The sequence below is a fragment of the Dendrobium catenatum genome, unplaced genomic scaffold (genome assembly GCF_001605985.2).
Source record: "Dendrobium catenatum unplaced genomic scaffold, ASM160598v2 fragScaff_scaffold_370, whole genome shotgun sequence".
Taxonomy (NCBI): Eukaryota; Viridiplantae; Streptophyta; class Magnoliopsida; order Asparagales; family Orchidaceae; genus Dendrobium; species Dendrobium catenatum.
In genome coordinates, this window is record NW_021318832.1 from 4,616,637 (window position 1) to 4,632,597 (window position 15,961).

The 15,961-nt window shown below is 35.7% G+C and overlaps 2 protein-coding genes across 3 annotated transcripts in view; one reads left to right on the plus strand and one right to left on the minus strand.

The window, feature by feature from the left end:
* Window positions 1–6,943: 6,943 nt before the first annotated feature.
* Window positions 6,944–8,668, plus strand: LOC110113865 (CBL-interacting protein kinase 19). Its single transcript, XM_020846573.2, has one exon. The coding sequence runs from the start codon at window positions 7,039–7,041 to the stop codon at window positions 8,458–8,460; it is 1,422 nt and encodes a 473-aa protein (XP_020702232.1). The 5' UTR covers window positions 6,944–7,038; the 3' UTR covers window positions 8,461–8,668.
* A 3,481-nt stretch (window positions 8,669–12,149) lies between these two features.
* Window positions 12,150–15,961, minus strand: part of LOC110113861 (vacuolar protein sorting-associated protein 52 A) — a 70,042-nt gene continuing 66,230 nt past the window's right edge. For both annotated transcript variants that reach the window (XM_020846568.2, XM_028693835.1), the window contains 2 exons: window positions 12,816–12,873; window positions 12,150–12,738 (listed from right to left, as the gene is read on the minus strand). In XM_020846568.2, the coding sequence (XP_020702227.1) occupies window positions 12,437–12,738; window positions 12,816–12,873 (360 nt within the window). In that variant the 3' untranslated portion in view covers window positions 12,150–12,436. The remainder of the gene's footprint in view (window positions 12,739–12,815; window positions 12,874–15,961) is intronic.

A 15,961-nucleotide genomic window follows, 5' to 3' on the forward strand; every position in this document is an offset into this window, starting at 1 on the left:
GACAATAACGAGAAATACCGCTATGTGAAGACCAATACCGAGCAATACCTAAAAGAACTCGGTATTGCTCAGTATTGCTCGGTATTGCTCGGCATTGCTCGGTTTTGGTCTTCACATAATAGTATTTTTCATTTTTATCGAGCAAAATCGACCAATACCTAGCAATACCGAGCTACGCAAACTCTCGGGTCCGTTCCGGGTCGGGTCGTCGGGCTGCACGGTAAAGAGTAAGTACACGTTGCGACATATTATAGGCTACCTGATGTAGCTCTACGTCAGGTAACCTGACGGAATAATTTTGCGGGCTTTAGCGACCAAAAATATGAAAGGTCTCTAATTTAAAAGGAAGTTTGATCTTAGCTTTAAAAAAAAATTATATATACGTTATTGTGGTGACTATTGATTTTTTTACTTGATTAAATAATACATTTAAAAAAAGTATCATTAACATTTCATATGATTTATTTGCAAAAAAATTTAAAATGATGTAATAGATTAATCATTTAATTTCTGCCGTATGAAAATATTTATATTAATCAAAATTCTTTTGTATTATTTTATAAGAGAGTTTATCTTACTCAGGGGCTTATGTTATTTAAAAGTTTGTGTTTGATATTTTTTTTTTATAAATTAAGAAATTTTATTTGATTTAAAAAAAGTTATTTTTTATTAATCTTTTTTATGTGTAATTTGCGATATAATTTTTTTTTATAAATTAAGAATTTTGTATTTGATTTAAATAAAGTTATTTTTTATTAATCTTTTTTATGTATAATTTGCGATATAAAACTGTTTTATGAAGCAATAAAAAAACCGCTTCAAACGAAACCTTAGAGAAAATAATTTTGCTATTATTATTGCACAAAGCAGCTTTATACAATAGAATTTCAAACGAAACCTTAGAGAAAATAATTTTGCTATTATAGTTGCACAAAGCAGCTTTATACAATAGAAAATTCTGAAAAATAATGAAAAAGAAGGAATAAAATAATAGTCAAAAGAAATTATAATTACTGAACAAAACAGCTAGAAAGTTATTCTAAATAAACCCTAAATTAGATTTAAAATGAAAACTGGAATCGTAATCACATAAATAACATTAAAAAATAAAATAAATATTGATTTATATTTTTTTTTCTCAATTAGAATCATAAAAAATATATCGAGTAAATAAAATATTTAAATATAAAATAAATTATAATGACGACGAACTCATTTTAGACAAATATTGCACACTAACAATGACATAAGGGTCTTGTCTTTTTAGTATTTAACTTACTGTCTCCACTTGTTGGTTGGAGTCTTACGTACCATTATTTTTTCAATGGGTATTTAGTCGCTACCATTTTTTTAGCAGGCGCATGTCGACTTATCTAATCCTTCGGCGGGCCTACCATCAACCAGTCTCATAGGTGCAGACCCACAATTAGTTTATCGGGTCGCACGCATGAGAGAGGAATCGAACATTGGTCAGGGGGTTCTTAATCATGCTCGTCCATCAACCCAGCCAGCTGCATACCAATTTAAGAGGTTTTGAATTTAAGTCTTTGATGTGTGTGAATTTACTTTAATTAACCTAAATATCTCATAATACTAATAATAATAATAATAAAACTTTCTCCACTTATTATTTGATCATATATCGATATATTATAATCTAAGAGGTCTCAATCGGGTAACTTTTTATAAATTTAAGAGTGCTTGTGAATAATCAAATTTGAACCACTTTCGAATAAATAAATAAATATATAATTTGAACCCCTACCAAAAAAATTTTTTGAACCGGACAACGCACATTATATTTTTATCACGGTCCGCATCATTTAAAAGATCTATAACAAAAAAAATATCTTTTAAATGATGCCGACCGTGATAAAGATATATTTATATATAATATAATGGATATGAATCCCAATTGATGTATTTTTCTTATTTTTTCATTAAATTTTTTAAAATTAAAATTAGAATTATTTGAATTCTATTTTAGCAATATTATAATTAAATTGAACTTCTCGGCAAGAAGAACACAATAGTACTAAAGGTGGTTTGATCCAAATGCAAATGAGCCCATATCAAATATTTGAAGTGATTGAAAATTTTGTAATTTTAAGATTAAACTAGCTCTAAATCTTACATGTCTATATTCAAATAGACTAATGTGACGAATTTAATCCAATGAGCCTGTTGCGTCCTGGAATATTCGCGGCGGTAGAGAAATATATGGTTTAACGTCTTAGCATTGTACGAATGTTTCACCCCCTCTCTTATCCGCTTGTGTAACTGATACATCCTCCAAAAAATTATCTTGAGCTGGCACATATCTCGAGACAAAATCAAGTTGGAAACTTCAAAAATTAATTTGGAGACCATCTTAACTCCGATTACAGCAAACTTATAGTCGAACTGAGCGTCTTGGAAATACAAACCCAACGACACCAAATTCGACTCAATTCGAGCCTGAATGAGCCCAAATCAAGGACCCGAAGCGCTGTTGGAAGGTTCAAACCACAATTTGAGTTACCAAACGGTCTCCGATTTTAACGAGCTTATACTCGAATCGAACGGCTCAACGAGACGAATCCAACGAGCCCAATATTACTGAATTCCGAAATCATTAAGGCTTCCAAATGACTGACGAACGGTCTATGATCAAGGGGTTCAATATCGACCGTCCATCCAACCACTCCCCATTTGCCCTTGATCTCTCACCTATTTACAGGTCATGCAATTCCAGAAAATCTATAAATAGACCCCTCATTTCTCTTAAAAAGGGGGTCCAAGCAAGAAGAGAAGAGGAGAAGGGAAAGAAGAGAAGGAAGAAGCTCCTCCTCGACCACTGCCAGAACCTCACCGGACCACCGCAGGAGCCTCGTCGGACCACCGCCGGAGTTTCGCCGCACCACCATCTCAAGGCCCGACGATGTTCAAGCCCGACGTTCAGGCCCGACGTTCTACTGAATGCCCGACATTCAGGCCCGACGTTCTGCTGAAGGCCCGACATTCTGCTGAAGGCCTAACGTTCTGCTGAAGGCCCTACATTCTGCTGAAGGCCCAACGTTCTGCTTAAGGCCCGACGTTCAGGCCTGACATCTTCATCTGAGGCCCTAACCTTCACCAGAGGCCCTCACTTTTACCAGCGGCCTTCATTTTCGCCAGAGGCCCTCACCTTTTCCAGAGGCCCTTGTCTTCGCCAGATCATCATCAAAGGCCATGTGCTCCACCAGAACATCACATGAAGCCCAGACTTCCGCCGGACCACTACTTTAGGCCTTGAGCTCCACCAGGCCACCACCTGATGCCCACAATTCTCCCAGAATACTGCCGACTACGGTCCTTTCGACCTCCGTCGCCTATTGTGGTCCTTCCGACCTCCATCAATAAACAACGGTCTTTCTGACCCCGGTCTCCTGCCGACTACGGTTCTTTCGACCTCCGTCGCCTACTGTGGTCCTTCCGACCTCCATCACCAGACAACAGTCTTTCTGACCCCGGTCTCCTTCTAACTACGGTCCTTTCGACCTCTGTCGCCTACTGTGGTCCTTCCGACCTCCATCAGCAGACAACGGTCTTTCTGACCCCGGTTTCCTGCCGACTACGGACCTTTCGACCTCCGTCGCCTACTGCGGTCCGTCCGACCTCCATCACCGGACAACGATCTTTCTGACCCCGGTCTCCTGCCGACTACGGTCCTTCCGACCAAACAAACATGCATATGTAACTCCTACCATGTAATGCAATCTATATGATGTATATTTGCTACATCAATACAATGCCTTCTCCAAAGGAAGGGCCTCATTTGTAATCGACTACAAATACAAGTGGATTCATTCAAACTAGGCCAGGCCCCGTGGTTTTTCCCCCTTTTCAGGGGTTTTTCACGTAAAAACTCTGGTGCCTCTTACGAATGTTTCACCCCCTCTCTTATTTGCTTGTGTGCTGGATCTTCGTACAATGCTAAGACGTTAAACCATATATTTCTCTACCGCCGCTAATATTCCAGGACGCAACAGAGCCTAAGATCATTTAAGTTCAAAGTGATTAAGACAATTAAATGTTGAGTAAGTGGTTTATGATCAAATGATTCAATATAGACGACTGTCCAATGGTTTGATAATAAATTTGATTGAAGTTATCAAAATGTCACTTCTAAACTATCATTTTACATGTCTATATTCAAATAGACTGTCCAATAAATAGACTATCATTTTCTACATGAAAGAGATCTAAATTTGAGATTAGAGAGAGCTTGGAGATCTAAAGAACAATATGCTCTACCTGACATTCAACCCCAAAAATCACCACTAGTCACCATGTCATTGGACTGTTACTTTCTAACCATTGTCACTCAGCTATCATAGTCCATTCCACAATCATCTGCATGTTGTCGTCCAAGCTTATCATGAAATTATTGTCGTCCAACCATCATTACTCGATCACCGCCATATGATCATCATCATCATCCAACCATCATCGTCCAATTATTGCTATATATCAAACTGACATCCTCCATATGTCATCATCCTCCCTCTACTACTCTCATAATCTATACTACAACTACCATAGACATAATATAGGTAGAAAAGTTCTAATTGGCTTAGGAAGGTCTAAGATATTCTTATGGCCATGGATGTCATAAGGGCCAAGTTAGGGCTGATATAGTCTATGGGTCTAAAGAGTCGAGTATAGTGCATGTATAAGACACTACATACTTCTGAGTTTTCTATCGTTAACCAATGCTAAGTCATTATAAATTCACCTATGAGGATTTTATGAGGAAGGCCTTACATTAACGAAAGAAACCTTATTAAAAAAAATGTCAAAATTTTTTTAATAATAAATAAATAAAATATTGTTGAAAATTTTATAAAATAATTGAATTGTTAGGTAAAAAAAAAAGGCTTTCGTTCAATATTCAAATAAGATTAAAGCTTCTTAAACAATAAAGTATACAATAGCAAAAAACAGCCAGAGTAATTACAAAATAAATTTTGAGTAAGATTCAAAGCTAATAATCTCATAGTTAATATTCTTTGAAGTTTAGAATTCATAATATAAACATATAACATTGTTGGAGAAGAATACTTTATCATTTATATAATATCACAAACCTTTAATGATAAGCATCTGACTAGCTAGATATAGAGAATGAAATGGAAACTTGTCCTCAAAATCATTACTCACGAGTCAGCCGCTACTCCGACCACCATCAGAAATACTATGTAAATTATCCAAAAGTCTTCGGAAAGCTGTCGAAAATATTCCCAGCTGAAAAATTCAGCCGGTATATGTTTCCTACGTGGTTTTTACCGGTGGAAAAAAATCCACCGGAATATCTTATTTCCGCAGGAAAATTACTCATTTTTGTCTGAAGAATTCGTCGATAATGAACGATTTTCCTGTAGTATTGAGAACAAGTCGCCACAAAAAATATGTTAAGCGGAGGGGTCAATCAATCTCTTGCACAAAATGTCATTTATATCAACTATAATGTCTTTTTGAATTCTAGAGATTTTAATTTGAATGTAACTTTCAGACATATTTTCTTAATAAATAAATATACTATGCTTAGCATGTTAAATCTGACTAATTCTGCAGCTATCGATATACCACATGGAGCTAAGTGCTAACTAATAAGTTTGCATTGATGTGAGGCTGTGAGCTGCGAATATCGACAGACTAATGTTTTAGTATAATAAATAATAAAATATAGTTTTTCTTTAACTTTAAATACAATAGTAAATTGATTTTTTCCCACATCAATTAGTGATAATATATAGCTGGTTGCTTCAATTTATATTTTAAAACTATATGGAAATGTTTTTATTAAATATCTATAAAAAATTTAAGAATTTTATATATTTAAAATAAATATAATTGATGTGGTGTATTTAGGCGGCGGGAAGAGCTCTGGCGGTGGTCGAGGAGGAGAGGATTCACCTTTTCCCCTTTCTCTTCTTCTCTTCTTCTTCTCTCTATTCACTTGAGCCCCCTTTGTGAAGAATGATGGCTCTATTTATAGTTTTTCTGGAGTGGCATGACTTGTAAATAGGTGTGAGATCAGGGGCGAATAGGGAGTGGTTTGAATGGACGGCCGATATTGAACCCTTCAATCGTGCACCTTTCGTTGGACATTTGGAGGTCTTAATGATGTCGTAATTTGGCGATATAAGAAAATAATGAGCTTTTTATATTGCTAAAAAGAGAGTTCAACGTATTTCAAATATAAGAATTATAAACTTTAGCATTTGATTTAATTAAAAAAATAAAGAGTAAAATAAAACTCGGTCATTCTCGATTGAATTCCATATAAACTGTAAGTTCATTTTATTCTTTCTACTTGCTGTCTCCATCGCCTACTATAGTCGACACCACCCTTGCCAACTACCCGTCACTTACGCCATCTAGTTGCCATGCCATGACTCTACTAGTTCTATCGCCCCCACCACTGACCACCATTATTATTAGATTTTATATTATATTTATTTTATTTCAAAGTAAATAAAAATAAATGTTACTATTTAACTTACACTATTCCAAATATATTAATTTTTTTTTTTCATTCAGTTTCATTTGACTACACATATTTTAAGTAAAATAAGTAGCAACTAAATAAAAAAAACTCTTAAATTTATATTTAAATGAATATCAATTAATCTTATGACATAAAATATTTAAAATATTATGTCATAATTTTTTTTCATAAATAAAAAAGAAACGCCGAAATTTTTTTTTGGTCACGTTTATTAAAGAAGACAAGTCGACATAACTCGGCGCGTTTGACCCCATAGTCGCCGTCATCGTTCAGTCACGTTACGGAAGGCTGCCTTCACGGTGACGGAGCTCAAGGCCTGCCTCTTCCCATCCGTCCAATCCCAACCCACATAACGTCTCCGTCAAATCCCCGACGTTTCCTTGCCCTTTCCTACCTTCCGCCGCTACCCCTTTCTCCTCCTCTGGAGCCAGCCATGAACCCTAAGCCCATTTTCCCTCCTCTATATAACCCCATTCCAACCCTGATTGACCAGCAATAAGTCTGCAATGGCGTCGGAGCCGCTGGCGAAGACGAAGGATAGCCAGGCGAGCATCATCCTCGGCCGCTACGAGCTCGGCAAGATCCTCGGCCATGGCACCTTCGCCAAGGTATACCACGCGAGGAACGTCAACACGGGTGAGTCCGTCGCCATTAAGGTCCTCGACAAGGAGCGCATCCTCAAAAGCGGCCTCGTCGCTCACATCAAGCGCGAGATCGCTATCCTTCGCCGTGTCCGGCACCCTTACATCGTCCAGCTTTTCGAGGTTATGGCTACCAAGACCAAAATCTACTTCGTCATGGAGTATGTCCGAGGCGGCGAGCTCTTTGGTAAGGTTGCCAAGGGCCGGCTCAAGGAGGATACGGCAAGAAGGTATTTCCAGCAGCTGATCTCCGCCGTGGGATTCTGCCACGCACGAGGCGTTTTCCACCGCGATCTCAAACCGGAGAATCTGCTCCTTGACGACAAAGGAGATCTCAAAGTATCTGATTTTGGGCTCAGCGCGGTTTCCGAACAGATGCGGCAGGACGGACTCTTCCACACGTTTTGCGGAACGCCGGCTTACGTCGCGCCGGAGGTGCTTTCGAGGAAGGGATACGATGGCGCTAAGGTCGATGTTTGGTCTTGCGGTGTCATCCTATTCGTGCTCATGGCCGGTTATCTTCCATTCCACGACCAGAACGTCATGGCGATGTATCGAAAGATCTACAAAGGGGAATTCCGATGCCCTAGATGGTTCTCTTCCGATCTCACTAAGCTTCTCTCGCGGCTATTGGACACCAATCCCCAGACTCGAATTACAATTCCTGAGATAATGGAGAATCGTTGGTTTAAAAAGGGTTTCCGCCATGTCCGATTCTATGTTGAGAACGACGAAGTCCACAGCCTGGACGAACCGCCACAAGTGCCACACGATGATGCGTCGGATTCCGGCTGCGAGTCCGATTCATCTGTGGCTTCATGCCCTGAAATCACATTCTCGGAAAAGCGGAAGCTTGGGTTGCCCAGGCCAGCGAGCCTGAATGCCTTTGACATCATATCATTCTCTCAAGGTTTTGATCTTTCTGGATTGTTTGAGGAGAGAGGAGAGGAGACGAGATTTCTTTCTAGCGAGCCAGTTTCCAATATCATATCGAAGTTGGAGGAGATTGCCAAAGTGGTGAAATTCACAGTAAGGAAAAGGGATTGCAGGGTGAGCTTGGAAGGGACAAGGGAGGGGGAGAAGGGGCCACTTACCATAGCTGTGGAGATATTTGAGCTTACTCCGACACTTGTGTTGGTTGATATTAAGAAGAAAGCAGGTGACAGAGGGGAATATGAGGAATTTTGTAACAAGGAGCTTAAGCCTGGATTGCAGCAACTCAAGTTTGGGACTGCCGCTCTTGCCAATATCACTTCTGAATCTGAATATGACTCTGAAAGAGAGTAACTTCCCATACTCAATCTTCTGTTACAAATTTTCAATCTTGGCTGATTTTTACTCCTGGTATTGGTTCTTTCTCAATCTTGTAACATATATCGGTATCTTATAGTGTTAGTTAAAGGAAATTGTTTTCATGTTACATCTTCAGAAAATCAAATTCTTCTTCAAAATCTATGTATAATATATTTGCAGAATATTTTTTGATGGATTCAAATTTGTCCCTCGGTGTTAGTATCTTTCGGATTAGTTATGCTCTCTATACTTTAATTTGGTGGCACCAGTTGTATTATTTGTTTTGGATTGATCTCAAAGAGGATGGGACTTGCTGCTTTATATTAAAAGGAGTCTCTTGCAACAGTTTTCTTTTGGCTCATCTTTCGGATTGCATTTCCGGGAAGAACGGCATATTATTGCCCCTGATGAGTGATGACCACTTACAAGTTACTGTGATTGTAATAAGAAATTTGCTATTGAATTTTTTTTTTTAAGAAAATAAATTGTAATACTTAAAATAGCTTTCAAAATTATTTTTTTCATAATAAATTGATAATTACTTTTATAAATAATTATAGTCATCCTCAAAGATCTTAAGACCATCTCCAACTGAAGAGTATTTTTTGGTTTACAGTAATAGCAATTGTCCAAATGAAGAATGTCAAATTGAATATCATTTTTATATTTTGAATAGTGCGACACTAATAATGATGTTGTGAGCGGAGAGAAAATATAAAATATGTTCTTATTTGACGTTCAGGTGAAAACTTGTGACAATTGCAAGCAAATCGCTTTAGTATTTTTTTTTGTGAATGGGGTATACATTTGCTGCCATTTCTGAAAGTGTGTTTGGCGGCATGATTAATCTCGGCTCACCTAAAAAGGGCACCCACATCAAAAATTTCATGGCCCGCACTTAATTGGACCCCATTTAAGAGGCGCTGTCATTCGAGAGGAATCCCCAACCTGGAATAGTCCACCAACCAAATTAAGCATCGGTGAGTCAAATCACTTTAGTGAAAGTGATTTCTGAATAGAATATGGGATGTTGACTGTGCAAGACACTGCTACCAATAAGTGGTTTGAGCATGATTGAAGTGCATAATTGTACTCCATTGTTTTCTGTAATTATTAGCATTTAATGAGTAAGCAATATCACCCTTACCATTTTGAAAATTTATAATCCACACAACTCTCCTTGATCTATTGGTTGAGAGCTTAGATTTCCAACTAAGAGGTTCAGAATTCGAGTCTATGTGTATGCGTTGTGTGTAGGAGTTTGTCTTGAATGGCCTAAATGTCCAAAAAAAAAAAAAAATTATAATCCACAGACATTGACAAATATATACAACAAATATTCAGAACTCTTTGAAAACTATTTAGCAGATTTCATTTGAGCTTTTTGTGATTCTGTCTATAATTTTCTGATGGACTGACTCTTTTTGATCCTTGAGTGCCACATGTGCTTGTAAACTTTTACATTTTTTTTTACTAATTAGGAGCAGAGCCTTATTTCATTTACTGTAAAAAAATATGTTAAAAATAATATTGAAATAGAACTCAATGTAGTGTTACACAGTATAAATATAAAGCTGCATTTAAAAGTGCAATTATAATCTAAGAACTTTCACAATTTTTAGTAGTTAGAAATTAATGCAGGATGAGTAGCAGAATAAATTAGGAAGAAGTAAATAATGTCATAATTATAAGCACTCATAGCTAAAAATAAATTTAAGGTTTTATTTATGATAATTTTTTTATTACTTCTTAAAAAATCTTTTTAGTACATATTTTTTTATACTAAAAAAACTACCTCAACAAGTACTCTAGATGAGTTGCATATTTCTCTAACTAGCTATAAGGAATAGGTAAGCTAATGTGTCCTCATAAACTATTAGAGACTTGGCATGCATCGAGCTGGTTCATGACTGACGGCATATTGAATCGGATTCAGGCTCTTATGATAGCGTAATGCAAACGAATATAAGATTTTGTTTGGGACAGTTTTCTTACTACTTTCTAAATCAGCTTTCAAGTGCAGAATTTTATTGAATTAAAAAATTTTATACTAAAAAAATGCTTCAGAGCTATCCCAAACGAAACCTAAATATGCAATAATTATGATTTTAGAGATTGATAGTATATATGAAACATAAATTCAAGATTTTTTTTAGAAGTGGCCAAAGTTCTCTACCAATTGGCCTAGAAACAGACAGCAAATATTGGTGTTGGTGGTGGAGGGTCAATCTACCGGCAAGCAACTGTAGCACGTTTTATGTAGGTAGGCTGTGAATGGCATTTGTCGGTTACTGCTGGAGATTTTCAAAATAGAGCTTTAATTGAAATCAGAATGCGATCTCAGTTGATTAGAGATTCTAATGCCAAATAAATTTATTTTATTATTAATTTAATATTGAATACATGTGTATTGTAGCAATTATTCATTAAATAAAATAATTGAAGGTGGAGTCATGATTTAATTTATATATATATATATATGTATCAAAATATTATATTATATTTGGTATCATAATTCGATTATTTTCTTAATTGTTGTCCCTCAATATAATAAAATTATTAGATAATATAGTTAAATTAGTAAATAATATAATTAAATTATTTGTCATTTAATATTTTCTTTTTAATAATTATGTTAATAAATATCTGATAATTTAATATTATTATGTAAAAAAGTATTATATTAAGAGTTAATACACGATTAATAAAATTTAAAAAATGTCATAAAAATAATCACATCTTAATATACATTATATCAAAATATATGAAGCGACTTCCTAATGTTTGCTTTGTGCTACAAATGTCCTCTCTCTCTCTCTCTCTCTCTCTCTCTCTCTCTCTCTCTCTCTCTCTCTCTCTCCATTTTATCCTATTGAGTGCTTTATTAAGTGCTAATAAATTAATGAACTTTTTAATAATTTTATTTAAATCATTAAATCATATTTTTTAAAATTATATCCACATGTATATAAGTAATCAAATACATATAACCCCATCACTGTCAAGTCTCAAGCTCTAAGTACAAAAAATGAAGGATTACATTAGATAATTATCAGCTAACATCAAACATATCTAATAATTATTACACATTGATAGGTAATTAAATTTTCATTTATCAGATTTTTGTTCCCCTTAAAATGGTTGAATAAATCAGTACAAAATTATCAATATAAGAGAGGTTGATTTGCTATTCATCATCATCAGGTTATGATGCTTTCAAGATAAAAAATCCTAATAGCATCAAGAAACCAAACGAGGTTGATTAATCTGGTTGGTTATTGAAGAAAGATGCCCTCAAGATAATGAAGAAATTATTACATGTGAAATCCGGATGGGAAGAACCGTCCAAATTTACTACGTATTTATTGAATATTTACTGTGTATTTATAAATACTCAATTGTGAGCATTACTATATATCTTGCGAGTATTTTATTAATATTCATCAAGTATTTGCTGAATATTTGTTGATTTACTTGGTATTTATAAATACTCAGTAAATACACAATAATACGGATGGTTCTTACAATCCGGTCTCTACACAGAATAATTTCTACAAGTTTTTCTTCTTCTAAGTTGAACATCAGCTACCATCCTCTACTTGTATCATTATGCCTTAGATATTCTACCAAATCCAAACTTTATATAACATATATGCTAACATTTATATTTTCACAAACGATCAAATAAAATCATACACTACATAATATAATTTTAACCGAATAAATTTTTTCTGCCGCTAAGACAAAGTATAGTGCTATAAGCAAAAACAAACACAACATTCTCTTCTCAAAAAAGCAGATAAAATAACAAGATAAAAGGTTATAGTACTGAACAGATGCAGGCTTGAGCTATCAATAGAACTATATTTTGCAAGTAAAGATTGATGAAGAAACAAGATAGCTATTCAAAATGGAAAGCCTCGGGTTTTCATCTACTCACCTGAACCTTTCATTGAGGATTTTGCAAGATCTAGAATGTTCTAGAATATTTCTTGATTTCATACAAAATGGAGGAAATTGATACCAGGTCCTTGTTAAGAGCTGAGCCACCTGTGATTTTCTTGACGTTTTCTGAAAGCCTTGTATAATACAGAAGCAGTTGTGTCAAAGCAGCTTTCAGTATCTCCATTCCACACAGGAAGTTGCTGAAGGATGTAATAACATCCCTGTGCATAAGCTCTATTGCATTCTTCCACCTGCTCGCAAAGTCCTTCACTAAAGGTTCCACATCAGAAACAGATGATTTTTCCATGCTAGAGCTTGATTCTTCGTCTGATGTGGTAATGGTGTTGAATAAATCAATATATGATCTTTATAAAAGCGTACTATATACAGATTACTAAACTTACAGGCCCGGGTTTTGACAAACTTGATCATTTCACCGAAATGCTCCTGAAGTAATTCTTCCTGTTTATGACAAACGGTTGAACCTGATCAGCTTATCTCAAATGCATCACATTTCTACTGATAATAGTGAGAAAAATGTTTACAAAACCAAACTAGCTTTTAAAAGGAGTAAGCAAGCAGTTTAATAAGCTACAAGTTCGGTCTTGAGACTTCAATTCCTAACTCGTTTCTCATGAAAGAAACCCATCCACCACATTAAGATGAGGACTTCTTCGCTTGAACCGTTCCTCCAACCGATGATCATAACATGCAATGATTGGTAACGGAGAAAATAAAAGAAAAAGGAGCTGGCTCAGGACTATAGGAGGCGGCACTTGTCTGCCTCCCTCCCTTCTTGCCGCCCACATTAGTGGGCCCCACTAGTCCAAATTGAATTCAAATTGCAAAGGAGGGGGCGGTTAGGGCTTGGGAGGGAAATTAGATTAGGAAAGTTTATGTATTTAAGAGCATGAGATGTTTTCGGAGGATGTTATGTTTTGTTTTGTTCTCTATTAGGGTTCTTTGGCGATTTGGGCTCTAGACACTTTTGTCTAGAGATTTGGGAGAGAGGATCCTCCTCTCGAATTGAGGATCACTTGTATCTTATTTCCGTGCTTGTATGTCTTTGACTTTCGTATTGTAATCTATTATTTGTGCTGATTTATCCCAGATTTTGTGCTATTCTTGCTGTTTGCACCAATTGGTGATAGGTTTGCTTGCGAACTCAAGTATTACCCTTAGGGTTAGTTCCGAACTCAAGTATTTCCTATCATACTCTCTGAATGAATTTAACATAGCATTAACATAGAACTTATTCTGAGTGTTCAAATCCCTGGCGCAACTTCCCAACCAATATCTAAATCATCTTTTTAACAGAAGGAAATGAATGAACCCTGCAAGAGAGTTCGATGTCTTTAGTATGTCTGTGTAGGTTTTTTTTTCCTGGTCTTTTGACATTGCTATCTCTTAAAAGAAAGAATATACCAGAACAAACATCAGCACATGTTTCCATGACTAGTATATGCATTTTACTGGAATGTTATGGAGAAAATTACATTGTTTCAGTTGTTCCTTCTAATCAAAGAAAATAGATAAAACAAGAAGAAAACACGATGTGGTTTGACATGTAAGAGAGGATGTTCTGAAAGGAAAGCTCATCAGATGTCACAAACTATTGATACATCGGCATACAAATATTGTGATGCGGACATCCGATCATGAAGATTTTCAAAGGAGGAAACGACGATCGACTGCCGAGATCATTCCACCTTATCTTATTTTGTTATTTGTAATTTTTATATTTATTATGAATTTTCTATTTTTACCCTAACTTAAGAGGGTCGTCCTATGTAAGCCCTAGGGGCATATATGTCTTGTTTTAGTTTCTTAGGCCTATATATAGAGACCCTTGCTTGTGTAATGTAATGATGGAATTATAATAAAAAAAATTTTGTGTTTTGCACTTATATTATTTGGGAAGAACATTAGTGAAATCCCTATGGGAGGGAGTCGGAGTTTCCACCAGCCGCAGAATGCGTCCGGGCTCGTGGCTTGATGTCCCTTGGAGGAGGGCAACGTAGCACCCGTCAGTCTTTGGAAGAGTCCAAGGCACGCGGTTTTATCTTTTATCTTTTGTTTTGTTTTTTGTTCCTTCTTGTTATTCTTAGTCGTCATCTTCATCATCTCCCTACTTCCACCATCACGTCGTCTCCATCTCCACCTTGCCGCCGGCCCCTTACCCGCCCCATTCAAACCGCCGGCCACACCCTCTCCCATTCCCCATTGCCTAATTTGGATAATTCCTAATTTTGGATTACCATAATTTAGTTGGTCTTTGAATTCAAATTTCCCCAAATTTGAAATTCAAATTCTTTCATAAATTATAAAATCTATTTTATGAAAGTTTTCAAATTTTCCCTTCATTGAATTTTGAATTAATTAGGATAACTTATTTCATTCTAAATCCAACCCCCAAAATTAAGGAAGCATTAAAGCCTCCTTAATTCCCTCCCTCTCACCCCTAGCCGCCGGCCTCATCATTCTCCTCCTCCCTCCAAAACACAAATCACATCTTGAATTCTTGCCATAATATTTTCCTCTTAGTTTAGAAAGGTTTAATTTCAAATGTCAAAGCATTTTGAATTTGAAATTCCTTTCCTAATTTAAGAGATCTATTTTTGGAAAGTTCCTAAATTACGTTCAATTTGAATTTTGAATTGAATTGGATTGAAAGTCATTCCTTCCTAATTTGATTTTTCAAATCAAGGAAGAGTAATGGTTTTCTCTCAAATCCCTTCCCTCTTTGGATGCCGCCGGCCTCCACATGGTCCCCACCCCTTTCTTTCCCCAAATTAGATTGAGGTGAATTTGGATAGATTTGAAACTCAAATTTAATTGATTTGAAATTCAAAATCTTTTCTAATTTATCAAATCTATTTCAGGAAGGTTCTTTAATTAAATCCATTTGAATTTGAAATTCAAATGGCTTCCATATGCCCTTTTAAGTATCAATGATCGCCTTAATTTCTCTTTCGCACTTCATAGACACACCTCAGGTATGAATTCAATAATTTCTTATATTTAAACCTAAATATGAACAGTTGCAGAAATTTTACACTCTCACATGCATTTTATTGAATAGTTTTAATGCATGTGTGCACTGCAAATAAATAATTGTCCTATCCTTACTATGTTGTCCCCGTTTACAAGATCTATGATCTATCATGTCACTATGTTTGTTTCCTGTGTTCTTGTCTATGCTTTTAGCAATATATATATATATATATATATAATTGAAGATAAGGAATTTAGATATGGTGCGCATGAAACTCATCTAAATGTAACATAAAACCTGAAAATTCCCCACAATTGTTCTTATCTTCATCAATGTGCTAAAAATTATCAATTCAATTAAAGTCTTTATCTTTGAATGCCACATTAAAAGAAGAAAATAGTGAATTAACATTGCAATCATCATGCCGATTAAATACGGCAACTCTTTCCAATCAAGGTTATTTATAATTTATACCTCTCACTAAATGCTAATAAGCCTATTGACAACTAAAGAACACGATATAATATTTAAAACAACCTAAGTGTACATATTGCG

Bases quoted from the DNA above. Each gene is read 5' to 3' on its own strand.
- LOC110113865 (XM_020846573.2), top strand. From the start codon at position 7,039: ATGGCGTCGGAGCCGCTGGCGAAGACGAAGGATAGCCAGGCGAGCATC.